This window comes from Etheostoma spectabile, chromosome 8 (assembly GCF_008692095.1).
Source record: "Etheostoma spectabile isolate EspeVRDwgs_2016 chromosome 8, UIUC_Espe_1.0, whole genome shotgun sequence".
Classification (NCBI taxonomy): domain Eukaryota; kingdom Metazoa; phylum Chordata; class Actinopteri; order Perciformes; family Percidae; genus Etheostoma; species Etheostoma spectabile.
The window spans coordinates 36,120,982-36,147,186 of NC_045740.1; the positions used below are offsets into that span (position 1 = coordinate 36,120,982).

General features: G+C 40.8%; 3 protein-coding genes across 7 annotated transcripts; 2 read left to right on the forward strand and 1 right to left on the reverse strand.

The window, feature by feature from the left end:
• Positions 1 to 200: 200 nt before the first annotated feature.
• Positions 201 to 8,446, reverse strand: fnbp4 (formin binding protein 4). Of its 3 annotated transcripts, none has more exons than XM_032522827.1 (17): positions 8,177 to 8,446; positions 7,472 to 7,549; positions 7,269 to 7,384; positions 6,208 to 6,382; positions 5,392 to 5,539; positions 5,213 to 5,300; positions 4,761 to 5,108; positions 4,438 to 4,630; positions 4,167 to 4,306; positions 3,977 to 4,081; positions 3,535 to 3,668; positions 2,385 to 2,554; positions 1,918 to 2,207; positions 1,684 to 1,801; positions 1,208 to 1,401; positions 849 to 1,006; positions 201 to 708 (listed from the first exon to the last, which is right to left on the reverse strand). In XM_032522827.1, exons 1-17 carry the CDS (start codon positions 8,178 to 8,180, stop codon positions 618 to 620), a joined length of 2,550 nt encoding a protein of 849 aa, XP_032378718.1. In that variant the 5' UTR covers positions 8,181 to 8,446; the 3' UTR covers positions 201 to 617. The 3 variants fall into 3 exon arrangements, with proteins under 3 accessions (XP_032378718.1, XP_032378717.1, XP_032378716.1); XM_032522826.1 differs by having other exon boundaries at positions 4,761 to 5,105; positions 8,057 to 8,329; XM_032522825.1 differs by having other exon boundaries at positions 8,057 to 8,329.
• Positions 8,447 to 8,554: 108 nt separating this feature from the next.
• Positions 8,555 to 10,339, forward strand: bscl2 (BSCL2 lipid droplet biogenesis associated, seipin). The gene has a single exon (XM_032522831.1). The coding sequence runs from the start codon at positions 8,946 to 8,948 to the stop codon at positions 10,182 to 10,184; it is 1,239 nt and encodes a 412-aa protein (XP_032378722.1). The 5' UTR covers positions 8,555 to 8,945; the 3' UTR covers positions 10,185 to 10,339.
• Positions 10,340 to 15,193: 4,854 nt separating this feature from the next.
• Positions 15,194 to 25,893, forward strand: tbxas1 (thromboxane A synthase 1 (platelet)). 3 transcript variants are annotated; one of them, XM_032522828.1, is made up of 14 exons: positions 15,194 to 15,314; positions 16,125 to 16,275; positions 17,438 to 17,531; positions 18,429 to 18,481; positions 18,696 to 18,792; positions 18,912 to 19,028; positions 21,717 to 21,805; positions 21,970 to 22,118; positions 22,413 to 22,543; positions 23,266 to 23,601; positions 23,808 to 23,896; positions 24,053 to 24,190; positions 24,688 to 24,850; positions 25,244 to 25,893. In XM_032522828.1, exons 2-14 carry the CDS (start codon positions 16,175 to 16,177, stop codon positions 25,355 to 25,357), a joined length of 1,671 nt encoding a protein of 556 aa, XP_032378719.1. In that variant the 5' UTR covers positions 15,194 to 15,314; positions 16,125 to 16,174; the 3' UTR covers positions 25,358 to 25,893. The 3 variants fall into 3 exon arrangements, with proteins under 3 accessions (XP_032378719.1, XP_032378720.1, XP_032378721.1); XM_032522829.1 differs by lacking the exon at positions 15,194 to 15,314 and adding an exon at positions 15,453 to 15,564; XM_032522830.1 differs by lacking the exon at positions 15,194 to 15,314 and adding an exon at positions 15,942 to 16,018.
• Positions 25,894 to 26,205: the final 312 nt, after the last annotated feature.

Genomic DNA, 26,205 nt, shown 5'->3' on the forward strand with positions numbered 1-26,205 from the left:
TATGTAATCATTAATTCAGTAATTAATTAATCATTAGGATTACTTGCCACTGTACTATTACTACAACATGTTTTTTTAAAAAAGTAAAAAAATAAAATACATACCATGTAAAAGACAAAGCAAAAAACCAAACAAAACAGATGGCTTTGAAAAAACAGTTTAATAACTTTTTACAAAATGTACAATTTGTTTGTTCGGTGACACTCCTTCCCATTCCAAAACTTGGCTTATCCCAATATACATTATATGTACACAGATGTAAAAATGCTCAATAAAATAGACAATCCCTCCAAACAAACTGTGGTGGTCACCTACAGGGGTCTATAAAAAAAAAAATGGTGCTGAAGTATTTCTGATGAACTCAAGAATTTTGGCACATTTACAATAGTGGCAAAACAAAACACAAAAAAAAGACAATCAAACCCCTCTGCTGAATGGCCTGACATGTAAGGGCCTCTAACTGTCTCCATCATGAACATGTAAAATGGTAAAGGAAGTCCATAGTTTATTAAAACAGAAATTAAACTGGGGTAAGGTGGTCTTATAGCTGGAGTGAATTAAAAAAAAAAAAAAAAAAGAAAAAAAAAGAAAAGTTGACTGAGTCAGCGTGGCCGATGTTACGTGCTATTCGCCATCTTCCGTTTCTTCAGTCGTTCCCGCCAGTTATCAGGAAGTGCCTCAAAGTTGGCATTCTTTGAAGCTTTCCCTCTGTAGAGTTAAGAACAGTGAAGTTACCAAGATGGAAATATATCAGAGACAGAGAAAACTTAATGAAACAGTGTAGCTACATCCTTATATCTTCATCGTAACTAAACAAAATGTTTTAGTCGATTCAAACATGAACATACGTCACAAGCTGCTGTTGCTTCCAGTCCTCAATACACTTTTTGTTAAGCAGATCTCTGTCCTCGTCACTGGAGCTGCTCTTCTCTTCTTCATCCAACTCCTTCTGGATGCTCTGCCACTTCATCACCAGGGAAGGCATTTTGATCTTGCTCTTCTTGGACTATAGTCATAGGAAGAGATAAAATACACTTCAGGTCTTTCGTATTTGGTATTTAAGCATTGGATTAGAAGGTCAGCCTGATTTACCAACAACAAAAAAATCAATCCAGATTGTTTGCAAATGGGGAAAAACACATTTTTTTCTAACTTATCTACTGCCCTCCTTTGACACTTGATGTAATAGGTTAACTGCAATGCTAACCTTATCCTTTTTGGCCTTCTTGGTCTTGTCTGTGGGCAGAGCTTTGGCTCCAGGAGGATCAACAGGCGGCTGGGATGGTGGCAGTGGTGGTTGAGGAGGTAAGGCCGGGATAGGGGGGGCAGGAGGTTCACAAGGGACCAGAAGTGCAGGGACAGCCGGCATGCCCCAGTAGGCTGTCGCTGGCATTAGAGGAGCTGCAGACAAAGAGGAACTTTACTGAGTAAAAACTTGAAAATTTGACATTCAATCCCTTAACTTAAGCATTGTCTTAGTGAGGTGTTACACTGGTTGCCTTTATTCGGTATCGACATAAATCCTGCATCGTTACTATTATTATGACTGGGAGCACCTGCACCTACTTGAAATGATTGGGCTCTTGACATGTAATAATCTTGTTTACACATGCTTTTTTGATACACATATTGTTAATATACAGTATAATGTAACTGCAGATGTTGTGTAGTGATATATTTTACCTGCACTGATAGCAGGCTGGGTGTAGATAATGGGACTGCTGCCAATCGTAATGGTTTTATTCAACTGACTGGCTTTACGTTTCTGACCCTTCCCCAAGGGGCCCGATGACTCCATGATCTGTGAGTGACAAAAAAATACACCATAAGTAATAAGCTGATATCTTTTATTCAGAATTCACACATCTTGCATTATCCAGTATAATGGTCAAAGAAAAAGATGGATTATTTCCATACCTTTATGCTAGCAGTGCCTGGAGGTAAAGGAGGCCTCCCACTGCCGTCTTCCTCCGTTCCAGGGGCTGGGGGCTCCCCATCATTATCATCGTCCATCTCCATCTCCACCTCCATGATCTCCTCATCGCTGTCGGGAGGGGGAGGAGGTGGAGGTGGTGAGCCTGGGGGGAGAGGTGGAGGCGGGGGGTTGTGGAAAGGCGGAGGTGGGCTTTCAGGAAGAGGAGGCTGAGATGGGGAACAGAGAGGTGATGGAGGAGGTGGTGGGGCAGCCAAGGCAAACGTAGATGATCCTGTTTAAAAAAATAAATAAAAAAGGTGATGACATGGGAAGATAGGGAGGTTGGCATTATGTCACATAGTATGCACTTAATACAGCACAACAATATTTACACTCATTCTTCTGAAGTCACTAAAGAAAACACTTAACAGGTAGCTCTAAGGAGCAGCGACGATAGTAACAGACTGACCTGTGACCCCACCAGCAGTCGCAGACAATGTTTCGGCATCCCCTGGACTGGAAATCTGTGTCTGGGCACCGTGGCTGCTTTTCAGGCCCTCCTCCTTGTCCTCCTCTTTTGGGAAATCCCACTGGGAGGCACTGGTCCGGTCGTTCACATAGAAATACCGCCTGTGCTCTCTAAAGAGTGGGACAACAGAGATAGAAGACAAGAGTCTCAACGAATGGCCTAGCAACTGGCTGAGTGGCATAATACCCTGGGATAGTGGGGCAAGGGAGTGGACATAATGGCCACAGTAGTGGGTAGGAGTGTTGGTGTGGACAGCGACTTTAGCCGTCCAAAAGAAGGGCCCAATTAGAGTGTGGTTATGGATGTGGATAGGGAACCCACCTTGCTCTCAAAAACAAAGAAAGCAAAACAAATCATCTCTAGGTCCTGAAAGTAGCATTCAGCAGCTCACACCATGGTTGTCACATTTGTTCCGTTTTAGACAACCATTTCCTCCCAGACACAGGAAGACGCCAGGGAGGAAGCACCAGCATAATCATTAACAACCATAGGTCAGAATAATAACAAGCACAGTCAACTCATTTTACATCAGAAAGAAAATAAGAAAATAAAAAACAGGAAGACATATGAAATAGAGTAGGTCTGACCTGCTGGATTCCCGTCATTGCTCCATCTTCACCTTTTATTTGATGCGTGACACTCCTCGCTTCCAGGGCATCACTCTGTCTGCATTGCATTCGGGGGGTTGTAGTCCTGTAAAGTGCAAAGCTCTCCCACGCGACCAACCTTTCTACTATACACCCCCCCTACCAAATTTTCCACTGACTGGACCCATAATCAGTCTACAAATGCCCTTTTGGGCTTAACAGTCTGGTTTATGGGGACAGGGAGTTTTCTCTGTGACAGGATGCAGGCTGGCCCAGAGTGGATGCTCCCTTATCAGTTTGTGCAAGGCAGAGTGCCAGGATTGCATCACAGAAACCTGAAGAGTCTGTTTCTGGTAAGTATTTTGATCCTCTCAGACTGGTTAAGCCTCTCCCCAAGTCATGTAACAAAGTCTGCAACCTCGGCACTGAGAAGGGTGTAGTCACATGGTAAAATTTTTGGGGGACGAGGGAGTTTAGAGATGTGAAAGGTAAGGAGCGCGTACCTGTCCCAGTGGCAGGACCAGCCTTTAGGGGTGGCGTTAAGTTCGTAATATTTTATGTGTTCGGCAGCTTCCTGAAGCCTGCGGCGAAGATAGACCCCATTCAGTGCGCCCTCCCTCCAGTCCGCAATCCGAGTCTGGGGGGGGGGGGAAGGTGAAAGGAAAGAAACAGGAGATAGTGAGAATAAAAAAAGCCCAGAAAGTAGAGGTAAAGGGATAAAGGGACATAAAGATAGAAGAGCCACAAGATAGATGAGTAGAGTAATTACATTACGTTTCCACAATGACACCTTTTGATGGATTATTATGAGAATTTTAAATATTAAGTACTACCACGCCTGTGTGGAAAATTATATGAAACAAAATGAAGCGTTAAATATTTTAGAAATCACACTGGAATATGTACAACCGGAGTCTGTGATGAACTGTACCATTATCCTCTCACCTCAGTTTGTAGCAGAAGAAACTGAAAATTTGAGATCGCCTTTTTGTTTATCCCCAAGAACTCCATCTTGCTGGTTAAGGTGTTAGCCAGTTGTCCGATCTGAAACTACATTTTTTTTCCAGCATTAACAAAACATGTATCAAAAGAGATTGCCACAAAAATGATGGTTTTGTAATTGTAACACCGTTACCTTGAGCTCAGGTGTTTCTACTTTGACCTCAGGTGTTTCCACCTCTTCTTTCACCGGCGGTTTTGTAACGGTTTTCTCCTCAGAACTGTCCGTTTCTTTGTCTTCTCCTTCCGCAACACTCTCTAGGACTTTAGAAAGTGCTACAAGAGACAAAAGAGGCATTTAAGTAAGCATGGATTTTTTGACTTCGATATATTCAATAAGTGGGATATTTATGCATTTTTCACCCACTCCCATCGTGTATGCCACATATGTAATTATTTAGACTCACTCGTCTCTGTGTTGTCCGGTAGGTCTGAGCCCCTGCTATTCGAGTCAGGGCTGGGAGCAGAGGGGAAGGCAGTCTTCCACCGGCTTTTCTTTAGTGTTAGGCCATGAGAACCAGAGGCTTCGTGGCTCGTCTCAGAACAAGGACTGGAGCCCGCTGCACTCACATCACCCTCCTCTAGTGCCCGGAGCTCAGCCTAGGAGCAAGACAACAGGTTAGAACTGGGTTACATAGACAATATCATATATTTTGAAATACCACTGCTGTACATAAAAAAACAGGTAATTCCTGCACATGTTAAAGCTATAAAACACTATTAGACACACCTTTTTCCTCTCCAGAGCCAGTTCCAGCTCCATTGTGTCTTCCTCCGTTTCCTCCTCAGCATCTGAGTTGTCTCCCGATTGCTTCTTAGCGCCAAGATCTTTCTGGACCGTGGGTACTGGGTCAGGGTCCAGCAGAGGGATAGAGGGGGATGCTGCAAGGCGAACACCTTCTCCATCAGAATCCAGACTGTTCTCAGTCTCGCTTGAGCCTTTAAGCAGTCTTTTTCTCCATTTTTCTTCAGCTTCTTTCACTTCCGAAGGGATCAGAGGACCAAGCAGAGTTGCAGCGACTCCACAGCGCTCCTCCTCTTCACTTGTGAGGCCTACAACACTCTCAATCACCTCCTTCTAGACAACACATGAGGGTGATATATTAAAAATCTGAATACCAGTCCTTAAACCCCACAGAATCAAGTTAGTGCACATTTGTGTTGGACTTCAATGAAACTTGCCTTCACTTTGGTCTCTTTAACTGACTGTAGAGCTGCAGCATTTTCCTTGGTGTTATAAGCTGCATGCCTTGTGCCATTGACATTTGAGCTACAAAAAATAAAAATAAAAATAAACACAGCTGAATTTCTGTACTAGAGACAAAAATAATGAATACTGTCATTCTGTCAGTTCCTCCTACCTTTTGTCATTCTGCTCCAGGCTTTGCACCTGATCAGCTAGATAATGCGGCAGCTCCCAGGACACCTCATTGGTTACAGTGTTCCAGTAGTAGTAGCAGCCAGAGTTCTCATCCCACACCTCCTGCCAGTCTCCCATCTCTACACCCACTGCAAAAATAAATATTTAAATAAATTATATATCCATATATTAATGGAGTTGGGACCATCAGTTGTGTTGTGCAGAAGTCAGGTTGATACACAGCCGACAGACCTATTGGACAACTGTTAGAATTCATATTAAGAGTGTGCAAAGCAGTAATAAAAGCAAAGGGCGGCTACTTTGAAGAAACTAGATTATAATACATGTTTGTGTGTTAAATACATAATTCCATGTGTGTGCATTCATAGTTTTGATGCCTTCAGTTATAATCTACAATGTAAATTGTCATGAAAATAAAGAAAACGCATTGAATGAGAAGGTGTGTCCAATCTTCTGGTCTTGTCTGTTGGTTGGTCGGTCCATCCGCAAAATATCACCAAAATTCTGCTGTTCTTAAGGTGGTTGGTGGACTTCAAATTCAAACCAGTTAAGTTGTATTCCAGGGTATAAAGTGATGAAAAAATAATAATAATGGCTTGTCTTTCTTCAAAGTACGCCAGCAGCTTTAATAACCAGGCAAAAGAAATCAGATTAAATTGGTTATAAAGAGTATAATTAATATGAAATTGCTCCGTTAAAGTAGTATACCACAGGTATTTGAAAAAGAGTCCATTGTCAATCAGAAGGACATCAGAACATAACTTTTTTTAATCTTAGATACAGTATAGACCGTTACCTCCAGCAAGCGAGTACTCAGTATTGTACTCAAACGATGTGTGTTGTTGGTTCTGTTCTTCATTGGCAGCTGGCTGCAGAGTATTAACCTCGGGTCTGGGTGGGGTGCTAGTTGGGACCGAAGGATGTGATGCTGCATCCTCGGAACTTGGCTGAGTGGTGATTGCATCAATTTCCTGTGGTGGGAAAAATGGCAACATGATTTATATTTTTGACAAAAATGTGTTTTCAGCCCTTAGAATGAACCACACTTTACTTAGTACTAATATTTACTTTAATAATAATATTAATTGGGAGTCACGTGATTGGTTGGACACAGCACTTTGGCTTGAAGTGTAGCTCCTGGCCCAACTTCACCAAATAGTTGTTTTATAAAGTTCCAACTCCAACTTCTAACACCTTGTGCTCAATAGAGTTACTTAAAGCAGAAAGGCAAACAAGAGCAGAACTATAAGGTGGCGATCAACAACGACGAGACGCTAACTGCTATCCATGCTCAACTTTCCTCTCTGTGTTTTTTGGCCTTAGGATGCATTATTGTGTCTCAGTGTATCGTTTGTTAATTGTATAATAGACAATAGTAATCACAAAAAATAATACCAAAGTAATAATATAAATTGATGACAACCCATGCCCAGATTAAAAACCTACGCAAAATTGATTCTAAAATCTGAAAACCCAAAAGCTGCAATTTATTTGGTACTTATTTGCCACCATCCAATAATTATCCACAATGAGTGATATCCAATCACAATCTCTCCTTTCACATCAAAACTACATACTGTGCTTTTGAACAGGTTGGAGCCTGATAAAGCTAATTCCAGTTGGTTCATTGTGCATCTTAATTACACATTTTACATCAAGAAAACTGGGTTAACACATTGTGTCTTTGACGTTGTGAACCGTACATACATACATCTTATGCAGTAGCCTACAATCTTAACTGTACCACCAGGTATGCTAATGATCTTGAATTTATGCATCCTAAAAGAAAACACTCCACATAAAAATTGGTTCAGCAGCAAAAATGGAGAATTAAAATATGGAGAAAATAATACTCACAGCCATGAAATTGGCCAATGTGCTGTCAATGTCAGCTGACTTTGTCGTTGCATGCTGAGATTCTCCAGCCTCTTCTTCATCACTGTCATCATAGGCTCCAAGCAAGGACAACCCCTCTAAAAAGGTAGATATATATAAAAATCAACTGGGTTTCCCAATGCCTGAGAACCAAAAACAGCTTCACACATTCCCAGTTACTCTACCGGTTGCTTTTGCTGCGGGAGTCTTCATGTTTGTGAGCCTTTCTCTCACGAATCTGAGTCCATCACCCTCCTGTTCATCTGCAAAACAATGCCAGCCAAGATGTTAGCATTGAGCTTCAACAGTTGCTACAGCAAGATAGATTGAGACTAACGTACATAGATACTCACTCCCCTAGCTAGATAAAGCAAGAACAATGTTACGGTATTTTTACGGTATTACGGTAGTCTGGTAAATTTTGTTGAGTTAACTGGCCCAGTCACCTGGTTTTAAGCCTATTTTGGCATGCTCACATAACTAGCTAATAATAGCTAGCTGAGCACGCTAGCTAGGCGATAGCTTCTGGTCGATCCAATTAAAAACATTACGGTTTCGTGTCATGAGCTAGCACCTAACCTAACGTTAGCTATGATTTGGCTTGGCTATTTCTTGGTAATGGTGTATTTTTTAAAATCAGAAACTCAGCAGCTAGCTAAATTTTGTTAGCTAAATCGATTTTTATGAGATAGGCCCATTTTATACACCTCGAGCATTTAGCTAGCATTCAACTAGCCTGTCGCTATCAAGCCACTGAGAAAGAAAAATACCATCGGATCCCGAGAGTGCTTCTTCCCTCTCTCCGACATTCCCACTGCGGAGCCCGGGAGGTGAAAGCTGTAGGATCGTTCTCCGACCGACCACTCCTCCTGTGAGGCGACTTTTCTTACCCATCGTTGTCTCTCAGTCTAGTGGCCTGCTCCCTTCCCCGGCGTCGTTGTTGCGGCTCTGCTGCTGCTTGGTAGGTAATGGATGCTAGATCGCATCCGATACACGTGCCGACGTCAACATGAGCATACAACGCATGCGTCGATGCGTAGGCTTCAACACCATTCAGACGTTATTTGCTACAGTTTCTATTTAACATACACTTTTCTTGGGTGGTAATGTTAATAATCTCTCCCCAATTTCGGTTCACGGCACATTCATTTTCAGTCTTCGGCTGCAATAAGGGACGTGAAGCCAAAGTGGGTTGAGACCTGTGCAGTATGGGCGTAAACGGTTGCGATCTAGCAACTACCCTGCTGCTTGGCTTCGAGCCGCTTCGAAGAGGGCACCAATGAAGGTATCAACTTCCGGTTCATATGGTCATGTTTGGAAAGTAAACCAGACACGGTTTCAGTAATAGAGAGTTATATGCAGCCTATGGATATAATTTAGCAGCAATGTTTGAATGCGACACCATCCGAGTAAGTCAGTTAGATAACCGTCCGACTTTTTGAAGCCAAAAATATTTTCATGTTATCTTATAACGTTAGCTTAACGGTACCTACGTTGTGGACCAAACTAGCAGCAACTAACGTTAGCTCAACAAGCTAAAAAGCTAGCGTTAGCTTAGTGAATGTGTAACGTTAGCTAGCTAGTCGAACAAACTAGCTCGTCATGGGAGGGTGAGGGTAAGCAATTAGCTATACAGTTTCGGAGGGGAGCCGCCCATTGATGGATGAACATAAAGACCCTCCACAGAGGCAGCAGTCGAAAGGGCTCGAAGGAGGAACAACTGCCCAGACCAGTACCAGGAGGAGGTCAGGATCAGACATAATGGGGGATTATATGGGACCGGTTTTACACTGGCTCCGAAATGTGGCAGCTGTTACTCTCCTCAAAGCCCGGCGGACTTTATTTCAGGCTGCCATCCTGTTTTGTGTCCTGGTTCTGCTACTTTGGGTGTCCGTCTTTCTCTACGGAAGCTTCTATTACTCCTACATGCCCAGTGTGAGCTTCTCCACCCCTGTGCACTTCTACTACACCTCTGATTGTGATTCCTCAGAGTCAGCACTTTGTTCATTCCCCACGGCAAACATCTCTTTCATGAAGAATGAGAGGGACCTTGTGATGGCTTACGGTCAGCCTTATCGAGTGTCTTTGGAGTTGGAGATGCCAGAGTCTCCAGTGAATGAACACTTGGGTATGTTCATGATCAAGATGTCTTGTTACACCAAGGGTGGAAAGACAGTCGCATCAGTGGGCCGATCTACCATGCTGCATTACCGCTCCGGCCTTCTGCAGAGCCTGAGCACTTTACTGTTCTCTCCTTTCTTTCTGACCGGGATGGCTGAGCAGAAGCAACTCATAGAAGTTGAGCTCTTCTCAGATTACAAGACAAATGCTTATCAACCCTCTGTCGGTGCAGTCATTGAGATCCAGTCCAAACGAGTGCAGATCTACTCATCTCATCTCCGAATCCACGCTTTCTTCACTGGCATACGATATGTTTTGTACAACTTCCCCCTGACATCTGCAGTGATCGGCGTAGCCACCAACTTTGCCTTCCTCAGTGTCATTGTGCTGTTCAGCTACCTGCAGTTCATATGGGGCGGGATCTGGCCTCCAGATCAAGTAAGAGTCCGGGTTATGATGGGAGACAACACCCGTATCCAGCAGAGGAGAGAGGAGGCTCGGAAGCGCATGGAGAAGGAAAACTCACAGAAGGACCTGTGTGCTCCTCACGTGATAGGATCCGTGAGTGATGCATCTGATTTCCAGGAAAATCACACAGTAGCAGAGCCGTCGCCAAAGAAGTCCTCAGAAAGTTTGGACGCACCTGGGACTGATGTGACAGAGGAGGAAGGGTCTCATGAGGAGAAAGACGGCTCCAACGTGTTGGATGGCTGCCAGCTGCCTCACCAGGGTGAGACCTTACTCCGACAGAGACCTGGGCCGTGGATGAGCCTGTGAACAACGCCACTGCACGCACTTAAAGCACCGATAGTGGAATAGAATTTATTTTGAGCCCGGCAAACCCCCCAGTTTGAGTCAGCGTACTATAGATGCATGCTAATATTATACATGTGTTGTTATAGCTAACAAACCTCTGCTTATTGTCTTGTGTTTAAAACAATTTACCTCATTGTGACTTTGACCTCTTCTCATGTCTTTCTGCTTATTTTCTACAGTCTTATGTTTTGCTATCTTAGTTTGGATGATTCCCATAGCAGGGGACACTAAATTTCAGCTTTGGCTTGTTCAACGGTATTGCAGTGTAACCACAATGTGTTATTGTGCAGTGCCGTCTCTGTTCTCCTGAAGGTGTATTTAGCTAATCCTTGAACAAAGTTCATACCGGCGCCATTAACACAGATACATAATTGTGTGGCCCGCCGACCTCCAAAAGGAGACAATCCGGAGACAAAACTTTCCCTTATTACGTACAGTGGCTTGCATAAGTTTACACACCCATGCTAAAGTTGATTAAAAATAGGAATACATTTTTTTGGGGGGAAATTGATCTTAATGCCTTAATTAATTTTTTTTGGGGGAAAATCCAGCCTTTAAAGGACACCAATTTTCTTTGTGAATGAATAATGTATCGTAAATACATTGTAAGTATCCTGGATCCATGAAATAACTGGCTTTCAAAAATACAAACTTGCCTGCCTCTATGGGAATTTAACATAGGGTTGTTTATACTTAATATTTAGGAATTTATTTATTTACAATACATTATTCAGTCACAAAGTAAAGTGGTGTCCTTGAAAGATTGGATTTTCCTAATTTTAATTAAGGCATCAAGATCAATTTCCAAAAGATGTTTATTTTTTATTTTTATTATTCCTCTTTTTAATCAACTTTAGCATGGGTGTGTAAACTTATTCAAGCCATTGTAGCTGCCAACATAGACTCCTTGAATCTGTAGATAGTAAAACGGTTGTTAGAAACTGGCTGATTATTCTCGTCCACTGACCTGTGACCTATGAATGACCTGATGCTGTCCCTTAGTCTCATCATACCACAATATGGTGTTTTTTTTGGAAATTCCACCACAAGCACTTTGTAAAGTCAGTTGAATCTTCCCATTTTTGTTACTGCTTCCATGCCTGTACGGTGGCACTTTTTCCCCACAAGACAGCCAGTCTACAAAAGCTGGATGCACAAATTTTGACCATAGGCCTTTTTCACAGCAGACGTTTTGATATGTCATAGTAGGAAAAATAACACGATGATTCTGTTTTATTCAAGTGTCCCAATGAGAGTGACAGAAAGCCCACATGCACAATACCAGGAAGCTGAAATTAAGCCATGATTAATTTCATTATTTACACTTTTGCTTTTCCCACTGTGAAAAGTCAATTTGTCTGCTGTGAAAAAGGCCTGTCCTGCCATGAAAATAAAACATTGACTCTCTTGATAACCAGTTCAAACATCAGTAGACATGATTCTGTTTTTGAATGTAGCTGCCACGTACTAGAAACCCAATTATTATTTTTTGGGATTTCCTAGAATGTTTCACATCCTTTTTAGAGGATATGCACAACCATGCCTCGTGATTCTTTTTTTTTAACAGAGGCTCTCTCATAGCAATTCGATTTGGAAAATGTGCCCAAAAGAGTGTCTTTGTTTTTATTAACGTCTTAGAAAACATGTGCAATGGGTGCAGCCTGAGGGACATTAGGACTATGTTGCATTTATTCTTTTTAATTATGCAAATAGGGACGTTCTGTCCCAGTGAAATGGGTGCTTGTATAGCCGTGGCATATTTAGTTAAGGCTTCAATGCTTTTACAAATTTGATGTTCATTCAATCAATATTATCAGTCCTTTACTCAGTTTCTGTTACAGTGCCGTTTAAATACTGCAATTTAATGTTATAATTTAATGAAATATGTAATTGTTTTCACAGCAACAACACGTCTATTAGGTAACAAGTCTGTTGAGTCAACATTTTTGTGTTTAATAAGAAACCATATTAAAATAACTGAGGGTATTGTTTTGAAATACTGGTTGTTACCTCAGCGTTGATGTATTAAACCTACGCTTTAGGGGAGCTTATGTAACGAGGTTTGTGAAAGTTGTAAAGATGTACGATTCTGTACCAAAGATATTGTTTAATGTGCTGTACTCCCCTAAAGCTATATGAGTTGGCGTAATTTATGTGTTGAACTAATTAAAATTGTGCACTTATCTTTTTTTGATTGTCTCTCGTTTACATTTGGGTGACATCCCTGTTAAACTATATGGCTGCTCTAACTTCAAATGTTTTTTGAAAAAATCTCATGATTCTAATAATTTAAGGTAAGGTTAGCCGAAGATTTGCCTTAAGTTCTACAATGATAGTTTGTGTTATTTTTGTATACTACATACTGTGTGTATATATATATATATATATATATATATATATATATATATATATATATATATATATATATATATATGAGCAGAGCAGAAAGTTAGACTCTGTCTTCTCTGTAGTCTGACTTTTCTGAAACACAATTTACATGATTCAAAAAGAAATGTTATGCATTATGATAAAAATGAACCTGAGTTTGACAGACTTCACTTGGGACAGTTTGAAGATGGGATGTTTCTGAAAAGTGCACTTGGACTCTGTCAAGGTTATTTATCTGCACACTACTACCAACATCGGTAAACTCTTGGAAATCTGTGTTAAAATTTAAAAACCGGTCAAGGACAAATCCCAATTCACTTGTTTTTGCCAGAAGCTCTGTTGGGTTTTGGACACTGCAAAATGTTCTTTTCAATTCATTTCCATTCTTAAAAGTAGTTGCAAGGACTTTCATAGATTCCAGCTGCCCATGTCTCCCTTTCTGCAAACATGAAAAAAGTAAACTGCAAATCTAATTCATTGTGATATTGACAATTGTACTAATTCCAAAGTCAAATGTGATTAAGTATCCCCATCCAACACGACGCTGAAGTTAACACCCATTAATGCATTTTTGCCATTTAAGGGAAATTCAACTTACATACCTGGCGTCCATGCCTTGGTTTTCTGCACTACACCTCTAAGGACACTTTTGTGATATCATGTTAGAAGTTTTAGGTAGAGCATTAAAGCTGAAACCCATTTTCACATTTGTGAAAGCTTTATTGTATTTATGAAAATGAAAAAAACTGAGATTTCACTGCTTTTGTCACATGTTGCCCACACTGGACCAGGTCCAGAATCAAAACCTCGATAGTGCAGATTTGACAAGTCTATGTATAGTGGACATGGTCCAATATGGACTATCGCTACATGTAAAAAAAGCTGTGAAATTGGACAGACCCTCATTCTCATTCACACACACACACACACACACACACACACACACACACACACACACACACACACACACACACACACACACACATCTTTGCAGTTTCACATATAGAATAAAAATAATTTCTGACTCTGGACCGTGTTAAATATTGACTAACGTTACTTGTAGGGAAAAAAGCAATAAACCAAACCCCCCTGTCATTTTCATAAATAAACAGCTTCATACCATATCAGCAGAGCAATGACATGCACAGCAGACTATATTACAACTCTCCAAATCTCGGACCACAGAGATGGGAGGAGTTATCTTTTGAATGTGCACAAAGTTGTCAACATGAGCAGAAATCTGATGAAACACATCTGAGCTATATGAAGTCCAGGGGTTTATAAATTCATTCAAATGAATTAACGTATGATTCACATGAATAAGTGGCACATGCACATTGAAAGAGATTTACTTCCCCAACGAAACACCTAAGGGCCTTTTTTCGATATTTTCAATTGTTTCCATCATAAATTGATGTAGAAATGGGTAGACAAAGGTACAGAATGTGTTTAATGCTCAAAATTATACATCTCAACCTATGCCATTGGGTTGCCAGGCCAGCCATGACTGAGGGGGTCAGATACTGGGAAACATTGGGCCACTATTGTGCTTCTCTAAGCTCTGTGCATCTTTAAATGAAACTGTAAATAATTCATTCAGTGTTTCATAAAATGAACAAATAGTCTTTATTTTCCCAAAACATTAAATACAGTAAGTATGGCACTGAGGATTATGGCCAAACATTACTGAGCCTTGGCACAAAACAAGTTAGAGAAAGGCAGTGATATGACACATGCACAACATGAGCCATGCTGTGTCTTCTGTCTTATTTTTCAGTCTATATTCTGCTGGACTTTGTGATGGGGAAAGGCCTTGATTGAAGACTTCATTTCCCTCACTGCCTAATCTACAGAGGTTTGGCCACCAGTCCCCCTGGTGTCCAAAAACTGGTTATTTCTAGGATTAGAATTTATGTAAAACAGTGGTTCTCATTCTTTAGAATTTCAGTTGTCTTAGTTGATCCCTTTGGTAGACCAACGTTAATTTAACTTTGGGTCTCTGGTCCCTACACTGAGAACCTTGTGTGTGTGTGTGTGTGTGTGTGTGTGTGTGTGTGTGTGTGTGTGTGTGTGTGTGTGTGTGGGGAGTCAAGAGAGAATGGGAGAAGGAAATTTGTGTGAGGTGGACCTATTCACCACAGACCCAAATCTTCTCAGCTGCTACTGTCATATGCTACTGTCTCTTCATGTGACATATTTTTGCACATTGTCTGGGTCACTTATATCATAAGAAGGTAATACAATGTGTAATCAAGGGATGACTGATTAACATTAATGTAAATGCTAAATGCCCTAATACCTGTTGATACAACAATGCAAAGGCTCTTAACACTACAGCTTTGCATAATATCATGTAAGATATGACTTGACTTTTATCCATTTTTTGCACAAAACTCTCCAGAAAGTGCCATTTAATGGCTTATTTTCCCAAAAAGATTCCGGGGGGGGGAATACCCCCAGACCCCTCTAGGGAGAGCCCCCCCCCCATACATAACAAACCCCAACTTAAACCCTAAAGGATAATGATGCTGAAAAGCCAAAGAAATTACTTTGAACGCCGCAAAATGTGGGTTAGCCCCACCAAATCTCGTTCCAATGTTTTTGGAAAAGTTGGCAGCTTTGCAGTATGCTCCTCAGCTTTGTATTGGGTTGCGACCTATTAACACGACGAGGAGGACTTTATAAAAGATATCGACGAGTGTGGTGAGTGTACACTCGTCGTTTTTGCCCAAATGTAAAACCCTAACAGCTCGGACTTTCTCCGGATGTAAGAATGGCGCTGACATTGTGTTACAAGACGGGCAGCAAAGATATTATGAACGAGTACGTTAGATAACCTGCGACATTTAGTTGTAGCCTACGTGAGTATACCCACGTTAAAACCTGCGATATATAGCTGTAGCTAACGTGAGTATACCCACTTTGAAACCTGCGATATTTATCTGTCGCTAAGGTGAGTATACCCACTTTAAAACCTGCGATATATAGCTGTAGCTAACGTGAGTACACTCATATTAAAACCTGCGATATTTAGCTGTAGCTAGCTCACGTTAGCTACGTGCTAGGCTGGGCTACTGTCGGGGTTTTGAACCCAGTAATTCAAAAATAAAGATAGGTTATAGCTCTTTAAGGGTGTCTGCCACGGTGTGTGCTTTAGGCATAACAGTAATATTCGTAGTTTTTTTGGCCATTAACGATTTACCTGTGGTATGTAAACTGGTTCCAAACGTAGCCCCCCATTGCAAACAATTCAGGGGAAAGGTGAGCACCCTCAAGGCTTCAGTCAAAGCTGCTAAAACAAATGATTAACAAATGTCTTGGAACTCTTTACAGCTAAACTACAGAAGAAAAATGCCTGAGAACATAGTCCACAAAGAGATGTCACTGTGCTTTCCTCTGTTGAAAAAGTAAAAAGGTCATATGTACTTAATATACTTGGACTGATGATGACCAAAGCCATGCTATTCAGCAGCTTTTACATGGACCTAACCTTTTTCTGTCTTTATTTTCCAGGAGCCTTGATCTAATTCTGGCCAGGGATAACTGAGAGGAGTATTTACATTATGGAGGCTGTAGTTGACTTCCTAAATGTATTCCATATCATGGCCAGTGGACTGTCCATGACACTCAGCCTCTTTGTCATCTTCCTGGGTCTTCTTTACTGGTAAGTAAATGCTTTAAAGGTCCCATGGCATAAAAATGGCACTTAATGAGTTTTTTTTCCATTCACAATTCACATGTCAATGACAGACACAGTCATACTACCAGACAGGTAACACAAGGTCATGTAGTAGTTCCTGCACCTAGAACTTGTACTATGCAGTTTTGTACCGCGCTACCGCTCAATAGAGTATATGACCATACTCCCCAAAAATCTACTAGTAAACGTAGTTTTAAAAGTCACCTAAACATTTTTTTCTTAAGATACATAAAGGAATTGTTTTGATTGGTTAAAATGACCTGTCCACTGTCATCTGGTGTATAACTGTATGCCTTTTGGTTTTGTTCTCTTGGTGTGAACCTTTCTAGAGATCTTATTTTGTGTCGTTGAATCTGTTCTGCTCCACTAAGTGTTTTCCTTCCTGGTGGAAACAGAGTTTCTAATTATTACTTAACTAATTCTGTTTTGGCTGTCTATTTTTAGTCATCTGTTTGGCCACTGGTATGATTTTCCTTTTGAATTTGGGAAGGTTCTGTGTGGGTATGGGTAATCTAGGTGGGTGGGTGTGGGGGGATTTGGGTTTTGGCTGAGATGTATATGGTATGGGGGTTCATCTATGTGGTATGTTGGTGTTGTGCTTTTATGTGTGGCCCCCCAGGAGGAATAATTGCTACCCTTGTTTCAGATTTGTAAATGTGTAAAATAATCTCTAAGTTAGAGCTGGGCAATATATCGATATGATATCAATATTGTGATATGAGACTAGAGATTGTCTTACATTTTGGATATTGTAATATCGTAATATGGCATAAGTGTTGTGTTTTCATGGTTTTAAAGGCTGAATTACAGTAAAATTGTCATTTTCTGAACTTCCCAAACTGTAACTGTTCTTTTATTTGCCTTTACCCACTTAATCATTGTATTCACATTACTGAAGGTTATTTATCAAAAATCTCATTGTGTAAATATTTGGTAAAAGCACCAATATTTAACACTACAATATCGTTGTGTTAAATATACCTTGATATCGATATCAAGGTATTTGGTCAAAAATATTGTGATATTTGATTTTCTCCATATCGCCTAGCCTTACTCTAAATGCATACTAAGATTTGTGAACGTGTGTACAGGAATCATCAACACTGCTCTGTGCTCTGTCTTCTAGGTATTCAATTTACCCCTTTTCGGTCCTTTCTCGCTGTGGCATCGCACATCCAAAGCCAATACCTTTTTTGGGCAACTTATTGATGTTTCGCCAGGTAAGAGATTTCTGTAATTTCCATCAAACTGAGAACAACAATTTCACACAAACAATGACGTTCCAGATTTTAATGGTATACAGGTGTGTCTCTGCACAACAGACCCTGATGTAAATTAGTTACCAATACTCAGTCAGAAAACATTAAACAATGTGAAGTGATTCCTTCTGAGTGAACACAGTGAATCTTACTGCTGTAGATGTGACAGAAAGGCATAAAAGTTGTGTTAATTCAGCTGTATTAAGTTCCGGTGTTGAGAGGCAGTGAGAGAGCTTAGGGACCGTCTACAAACTACAACACAGAAAAGAGATACAACAAAAATATATAGGATATCAATTTAATGATTTAAATAAGGTAGTGTCTCCAAACGTAACTCAATTTAACTTGTCTCCTGCTAGTTGTACTACAGCACTTTTAAAAAATAACCATATGCTTATTTCTGAATATATGTTTGTATCTCTTTTCTGTGTTGTAGTTTGTAGACGGTTTCTAAGCACTCCTTGCAGTATCAACACAGGAACTAAAGGAAGCTGAATTTGAACAACTTTCATGTATTTCTTTTACATCTACAGCAGTCCGATTCACTGTGTGCACTCAGAAGGAATCACTGCACAAGGGAATGCACTTTTAAGGACATTTTGAGGCTAAAAACACATTTAAAACTTGCCCTGTTTAAGATTGTTGGGTGCTAACTCCAGCAGGAGGATAACACGGTGTAGGCAACACCGATTGGTTTGGTTTTTCTCTCTACTGACAGCACTCCAAATCTACAAACAATAGAGCTACGTGCTGGAATCGACCGGAATTCTCCTTTTTTAAGAAGAGCTTCTGTTGTTCCTTTCTGATGTTCTAAAAAGGTTATTTTTCATCTGCTCTGTTGTTGTTCTTTATTTTCAGGGTTTTTTGAAGCCTCTCAATGAACTCATAAAGACACATGGCAGAGTTTGTGGGTAAGGAGTAGTAGAAATACTTTCTGCTTCAGCATCTGATGAAATCATGGTCTAAATGTTTTGTTGATTTGAATTCTTCAACATTGTAAAATTAAGTGAAAGTCTAGGTAAAAGCCTCAATCAAATAAAACCAAAATCACAATGCTGCTCCCCATTGCAATTTTGGTTCTATTTGATTGAGACTTCTCTTATATTTATAATTCATACATTTTAGGTATTATTTGGGCCGGAGACCGGTGGTGGTGATAGCGGACCCTGACATGCTCAGACAAGTGATGGTCAGGGACTTCAGCAGCTTCCCAAACAGAATGGTGAGGACATGAACCAAAGCAAGCACATGTACACGTTGTGCACACCCCTGATTGTAAAGTAATCTTTGATTATGTCATAACAAATGTTTGTGCCCCCACTCTCCTGTGTCTCAATGCAGACTATTCGCTTTGCCTCCAAGCCCATGACTGACTGTCTGCTCATGCTGAGGAACGAACGCTGGAAGCGGGTGCGGAGCATCCTGACCCCATCATTCAGCTCTGCCAAGATGAAAGAGGTGAGGTATGAATGTGCCCATTGAGTTTCAGACAGTATTCTTTACACATAATGTATTTTGTGGTGTTAATGGTCCAGTTTGTAAGATTTTCAGTTGTTCATTATCAAAATCTGTGTTGCCCGTTCACCAACTTGCCAATTAATATTTACAACCACCACCAATTCCAAGTATTTCTATTGGCTTGAAATTTTCATTTGCATTTGCATGAACTGGGTTAGTCCGTCTATATTCATGCGCCCTCTTGAAATACATTACCTGGTAAGGGACATACAGCATATACTGCTCTGCCTTGACATCAACAAGACAGTTTGTAGTACCCGACAAAACTTTAGATAAAATTTCGCAATTAATAAAAATTAAACGAACGGACCTGATCGTCGGAGGTAAAACTGGATGAAGACGTGGATGACATCTTGGCTTTTTGAAGCATGAAGGCTACCGTAGCTGTAGTTCTTAGTCTGAACTGCGTGGTGCAAGAGAGTTGATAGATGGGAGAAATTCCCACACATTGGCCCTCATTTAGCAACCTAACGTAGAAACCAGCGCAGATATGAGTGCAGAAATCCTCTTAATAGGCTTCACGTGGGATTCATGAAACGTTGGTATCACACCAATCGGAGCGTAAGAATGGTCGTACATTGATAAATGCATCGGCCGGAAACAATCGTAATTTAAATATCACGGCCCAATATATTCTCGGTTTGGAGGCCAGACATAATCCTGGCTAAAAAGCAGCACTTTTCAGAGATGGAGATTGAAACCCTGACAGTAGTGTGTGTCCTATTTGGCAGCCTAAAAACCGGTAGGCTGTAGGAAGAATGCGGAATAGAAACAGATCACTGATGCGGTCAACAGTGTTGCCGTATTAAATCAGATTCCAGCGGAAGTTTATTTAATTTATACACCCTTGACATATGTACATACTCCTGATAGTAATATACAGACTTATATTGCAATCTCTTATGCCTACATTTAGGTTTACCTGCTGTATATTTAAGTAAACACACAGTAGCAGAGTATATGCAATGTTTTATTTTTATTTTACTCGTGTTTTAAATGTGAGTCAGAGCCAGGCAACAGCTGTGAGGGAGAGCCCTGTCTCCTGACAGCAGAGGGGCTGGAAAAACAAGCTCAAATACTGTATGTCAGTCAATGGCAGAAAGAAATCGTTCACTTGTGGCCATAAACAACACTTTAAAACAGTGTTCCCCAAAGTGGGGGTCGAGACCCACAAGGGGGTCGCGAGCCAGAGAGGGGGGGTCGCAAGTTGATTTCCGGAAATAAAAATAAAAATTTAAAAACGATTAGAAATAGCATATGTTAGCCATGATTTTAACACAAGATAAAACTAGTGTCAAAATTTTGGCTCTAGTGGCTCTTTTGATTTTCACGCCCATAGTGTGTGCGCGGTTGCGCGCAATGTTTACATACGTTTATAGTGGGGGGGTCGCAAGTCACTTGCACCGTTACTTTGGGGGTCGCGGGCTGAAAGTTTTGGGAACACCTACTTTAAAAGACAAACAAAAACCTGAAGATAAATAAAAATGTTGTGCATCATCACTTTTCCTGTATTCAATATCATTGCCATACACTATAAATTTTGAAAGAGAGGAGTAATATCCTGTCTCCTTGGTATAGCCCCCAGTTGGGGCTGTGCTGGACCCTGCACTCTGGGCATTGCGTCATCTGGCTCCATCACTACATTTACGGCACCCTGTTTTCCTGCGCGATGTTGTGCAGAACCCCACAGGCTAAAACAATGTTGCAGTCATTTTTTCTCCAATGTGGCTTGTGTGTGCGCAGGCAACGTGTGCACTGTTCCTCGGCTCATAGAGGTCTTCTAAAAGAGCCAGATCTGCCATTGTTGATAAGTGATCAACTGAAGATTTCTCCTTCTCCTGTTACTGAGAAGGAGAAATGCTGCACCGCAAGTCCACACTGACTCAAAAACCTGTGTACACAAGGTCAGACCCGATGTGAGATTTATTTTGCAGCCTACGCTCACGTTCAAATTTATAAATGCCGAGCTTTGCGTAGGAATCGGCGTACGTCGGTTTTAGGTTGTACGTTTCATAAATGAGGGCCGTTGGACTCACACACTTTTTTTGTCTAATAAGTGACTGTCTGTCACAAATGGAGGGTTAGAGGTGTGGAGTTGGATGACTGACCGGTGTAAAGCTTCTCAGTCCAGGTGCAGGGAGTGGAGAGGACGTGAAGGACTCCTTTGTTGAAAAAGGGCATATTTCCAAGTGTTGAGTGTTGAATTCTCTTATCCGTCAAAACACAATCCTGACTTTGGAGGGTCTCTCATGAAGTTCTTTCTTGTCTTCTTTACTAAGTCGAATGAATGAAACTGGTTTAGTTTTAAGTTTAAATGTAATGGCCGCCAGGAGTAACTTAGAATATTCATCCCCACGTTGTTTACTGCCTGTCTGCTTTCAAGGTGAATCACATGTTCATCTTTTAGTTACATCTTGAAGCAGTTACTGTACATCCATCGGTGTTTGAGCTACAAAGGCTTTTTCAGCTATGTAGTGTGAGTGTGCGTTTGTGGAACCTTTTTTTCAACAACAACAAGAAAAACATCTGTATTTATGGACTAATTGTTCAGGTTCTTGTGTATCTTCTTTTCCCCAGACATTCTCAGCAGCTGTGATGATTGTCCCTGTCTTTTGTATTTTCCCATAGATGGTTCCTCTCATCAACACAGCCACCGATGCCCTGATGAGCAACTTGAATGTCTCCGCTGAGTCAGGACAGGCCTTTGACATCCACAGGTGATCTCACACACACACACACACACACACACACACACACACACACACACACACACACACACACACACACACACACACAATAAATAGGTGTTATTATAAATAGCCTATTAGTATTTATGGTGTCATTTTTTGTCCTCATATTTTGGTTTGTGTGTATTTTGCAGGTGTTTTGGCTGCTTCACCATGGATGTTATTGCTAGCGTAGCATTTGCTACCCAGGTGGACTCTCAGAACAACCAAGACGACCCGTTTGTCCAGCATGCGCAGATGTTCTTCTCCTTCTCTTTCTTCAGGCCCATCATGCTGTTTTTCCGTCAGTCAAATTAATTTGTAATGTTAGTCATATGTTCAAGTTATTCAAAACATTTTTATAGGAAAGCAATGAAGGCAAAAGAATGAAATCTTATTAAAGCATAGACCACAAACGGGAGGGTTTACTATCTCCTGGTACATAAATATGTCAAAGTAAATCGATTTTTTTTTTTAATTAAGCACAAAATAAAAAGATTTTAATACATAGATTTTAATATTGTGCAGTCATGTGCAAGTGTGTAAAGTTGCCATTTCAGATAGTTACACCAGCACATGTGGTCCATTGTGTGTCCAGTTGCTTTTCCATTCATCATGGCTCCTCTGGCGAGACTGATCCCCAACAAAAGACGAGACCAGATGAATCAGTTCTTCATCCAATGCATTCAGAGGATCATCAAGCAGAGAGAGGAGCAGCCTCCTGAGCAGGTCAGCCTCATGGACATTTAATCACCTTTTAAACCCTTGTGTTGTCTTCCATTTGACCATGCACTTGTCTTCCTCCCCCCCCCCCCCCCCCCCCAAAAAAAACAAAAAAACCCCCACTATTTTTCTGACGTTTTTGTTCCTTTTTTCAACACTTCCTGTTTTGTTTTTTTTCTTTCAATGTTTTTGGCATTTTTTGGGTGTTGCCTTTTTACACATCTTTTCTCTGCCATGTATAAATACCACGAACACCAGCTTATTACTATTTTTACTCTTATTTTTGGAATTCACGGTCAATGAACCTCATTTATAGGAAATTGTACTTAATCCTTGAGTTAGAAAAGCAGAAATGATGAACTAGTTACACTAATATTAAAAGAAGGATAATCAGACTGGTATATGTCACGTTCAGTTGGGATACTGCTCAACATTTCAATTTCAAATGCTAAAAAATGTAACAAAACACCCCAAATTCAATAAAAATAGAGATCCAATTTTTTTTTTGTACTTACGTAACGCGTTGTATGGAATCATCCATGTTAGTTTTGGTTAATTCAAATTAGGAAGTCAAAAAGAAACTTTTATTTCTGATACATTCTGAGACATTTAGAAAATGGGTCAAATTTGACCTGAAGACAACACAAGGGTTAAATAAAGAGCCGCTTACAATTTCCCATTAAAGATTTTCCAAATTAATTTATTGGTGGTTGTTTTTGTTGATGTAGAGGCGTCGCGACTTCCTTCAGCTGATGTTGGATGCAAGATCCAGCAAGGAGTGCGTGTCTTTGGAAGACTTTGACACGGCGAAGCTGGATCCCAGGAACCAGATCCAAGCTGCCTCTGATCCAGACGACCATCCGCACCCAGAGGAGCCCCCCAGCAGGCGTCCGCAGAAAAAGATGATGACTGAGGATGAGGTCGTGGGTCAGGCTTTCGTCTTTCTTCTGGCCGGTTACGAAACCAGCAGCAGCACGTTGGCCTTCACCTGCTACCTCCTGGCCATCCACCCGGAATGTCAACGCAAAGTACAAGAAGAGGTGGATGATTTCTTCACCAGACATGTGAGTGTGTTGCGTTACCCTTTTGATCTCATTTCATTTTTTAAGATTATTACAAGATTGTGGTTGTGGACAGTTCAAATTCAGTGCACACAGATTTTTGTTTCTTAATTTTTACATTTAAAATCCTTACTGAATTATCTGAATTTATTTCTTATCAACGTGAATTGTAATTTATCTTTTTTTTCCCCCCCTTTCTTTTGTTGCAGGAGTCACCAGATTACACAAACGTCCAGGAGCTCAAGTATTTAGACATGGTTATAAGTGAAGCATTGCGCCTTTACCCCCCTGGATTCAGGTATATTAAAACATTAAATAAAGATAAAACTTAGTTAGTTGAGGTTTAGTTAGGTTTATGCTACTCTCAATCATACAGTAATCATATGAAGTACAACGAAGGAAAAATGACTCTAAGTATAAAACCTGCATCCATGGCATTTTTGCCCCACCAAAGGTTTGCGAGAGACATCGACCAGGACTGTGTGTTGAACGGCCAGCGTCTCCCTAAAGGAGCGACGCTGGAGATCCCAGCAGGCTTCCTCCACTACGACCCCGAGCATTGGCCAGAGCCTGAGAGCTTCATCCCTGAGCGGTACGAGGCTGTTCTTACAGCAGACAAGCTATACTGTGGCGCCTGCAACCTTGTGTTCTATTATTGTCTAAATCCTGTAAATGATGGCAAAAAGTGCCATCACGAACACATTCTACACACGTACTGTAAGTCTTTACCTGCAGTTAACTGAAAAGTAGTGTGCGACATCCAATCGAAATAGTCATATGGTGTTATATACAGTAACTTACATTTTGGGATTTGGACCTCACATAATTTATTATTGGACTATTTTGTTTTCTGTCAAATGAGAAGATGTATGGACCTCATGCAGTTCACCAGTGCAACCACATTTCTTTAGTTCTTTAGTTAGGCTCAGGCATTAACATGTACAGTACATACCACCTTGAAACTTTCTTCTGTCGTACATGTCTGACCTGGCTATGACAAAGGTAGTAAAGTCCCTGTATAGCACTGAATGAAACGCACTATTTTAATAATGACTAAATCCTATTCTCTAACATGGTTTGGATTTCCAGATTCACACCAGAGGCCAAAGCCAACCGACATCCCTTTGTATACCTGCCATTCGGGGCCGGTCCCCGGAACTGTGTGGGGATGAGGCTCGCCCAGCTGGAAATCAAAATGGCTTTAGTGCGTCTGTTCCGCAGGTTCAGCATTGTGGCCTGCTCCGAGACCAAGGTGGGTCGGGTTCCAGCAAGAACAAAGGGACGCAAGAGTGTAGTCACGGCTGTTATGTTCACTTATTGTAGTTGGTTTGTTTTACCAAGATATGATAATTCAAAACAACAAAGCACTGCCTACACAGAGAGTGAATGTGTAGCCGTTTCCTTCTCAGTGTTGGGCTGGGCCACAGCTGCTTGGACTCTATATTAATGTAATTGGTTCTCTTGTCAACATAAATAATTAACTATCAATAATTGACATTTGACATTGCTGCAATTTTCACAAATTAACCAATTACCAATGATCAAAATTCAATATGCATCCAAATGAAGGTAGTTTTTCATTTAGAATATATGTTAAATGTTTGGCAGATGTTGCTTTACATGTGGTATTTTTTTCTTTGTGCAGGTTCCTCTTGAGTTGAAGTCGTCAAGCACTCTAGGACCTAAAAACGGCATATTTGTAAAAATTCAAAGAAGAGACATGGGGGAAGGTCAAGAGAATTCTCCACCAGACAGTTAGAAACTCACCGTTCTTCTTGGATGGTAGAAAAACCCTATGAACCATTACAAAGCATTCTGCGGGTCCATGTTGTAACAGTGGCCCAGTTTTAAAGATCTGTTCCTTTGACACAAAGAGTCTCTTAGCCGCTTACCTCAGCATGGAGCCATGTTGTTTTTTTTAAATCGATTTTGAATTGGCGGCTCAGGGGAGGCTTTTCTTTCATTACCCATTAATCTAAACAATGGTTTTAATTTCACTTTAACCAGGGTACCATTGTTTTTGCTTCCTTGCACTGTAGAAGACCCTTGCACCTTCACCAAATGGCCAGTGTGTTCAACTGAGCTGCTCCCATTGATGCCGCTCGCGCTACTTCATCCCCATTAATGGCCGTTAATTAACTAATTACCACCATACAGCCACAGATTTCCAAGTCTGACATAGGCAGAGGAACATATTCTGACAAAAAGACCTGTCACTTGTGTTACTGATATTTGAATATACTAAAGAAATGTATATACTGAACTACGTGTGTAAATAAATAATGCAAGATTTCTCTTTTTTTATTACTTATATTGACTACATTAATGGCAATTTGTAATGTGTTTACTACATAACCAGTTCATTGTAACCCTCTGCATCATCCATTTAGACTTACATTGGACGTGGACTATAGCAAACATTTTTATCACAACAGACAGCCATGATAAGAATAGACATTTTCCAAGGAAAAGCCTTATTTTCTATTTCTATACATTCTGCAAAAGGTATTTAACTCACCCAAAAAGCTACAGAGAAAAATCCCAGTGAGCATTCCCATTTCCAAACTTTACACTTCTACGAGGAAACAACTGTGACATTATCAGCTA

Excerpts from the sequence above, each read along its gene's own strand:
- fnbp4 (XM_032522825.1), bottom strand. The coding sequence starts at position 8,180 with ATGGGTAAGAAAAGTCGCCTCACAGGAGGAGTGGTCGGTCGGAGAACG. Across the intron at positions 4,082-4,166 it reads TAGAAACACCTGAGCTCAAG|TTTCAGATCGGACAACTGGC; the intron begins GTAACGGTGTTA and ends AAAAAAATGTAG. Across the intron at positions 709-848 it reads AAGCAACAGCAGCTTGTGAC|AGGGAAAGCTTCAAAGAATG; the intron begins GTATGTTCATGT and ends TTAACTCTACAG.
- bscl2 (XM_032522831.1), top strand. The coding sequence starts at position 8,946 with ATGGATGAACATAAAGACCCTCCACAGAGGCAGCAGTCGAAAGGGCTC.
- tbxas1 (XM_032522828.1), top strand. The coding sequence starts at position 16,175 with ATGGAGGCTGTAGTTGACTTCCTAAATGTATTCCATATCATGGCCAGT. Across the intron at positions 17,532-18,428 it reads ACTTATTGATGTTTCGCCAG|GGTTTTTTGAAGCCTCTCAA; the intron begins GTAAGAGATTTC and ends CTTTATTTTCAG. Across the intron at positions 24,851-25,243 it reads TGGCCTGCTCCGAGACCAAG|GTTCCTCTTGAGTTGAAGTC; the intron begins GTGGGTCGGGTT and ends TTCTTTGTGCAG.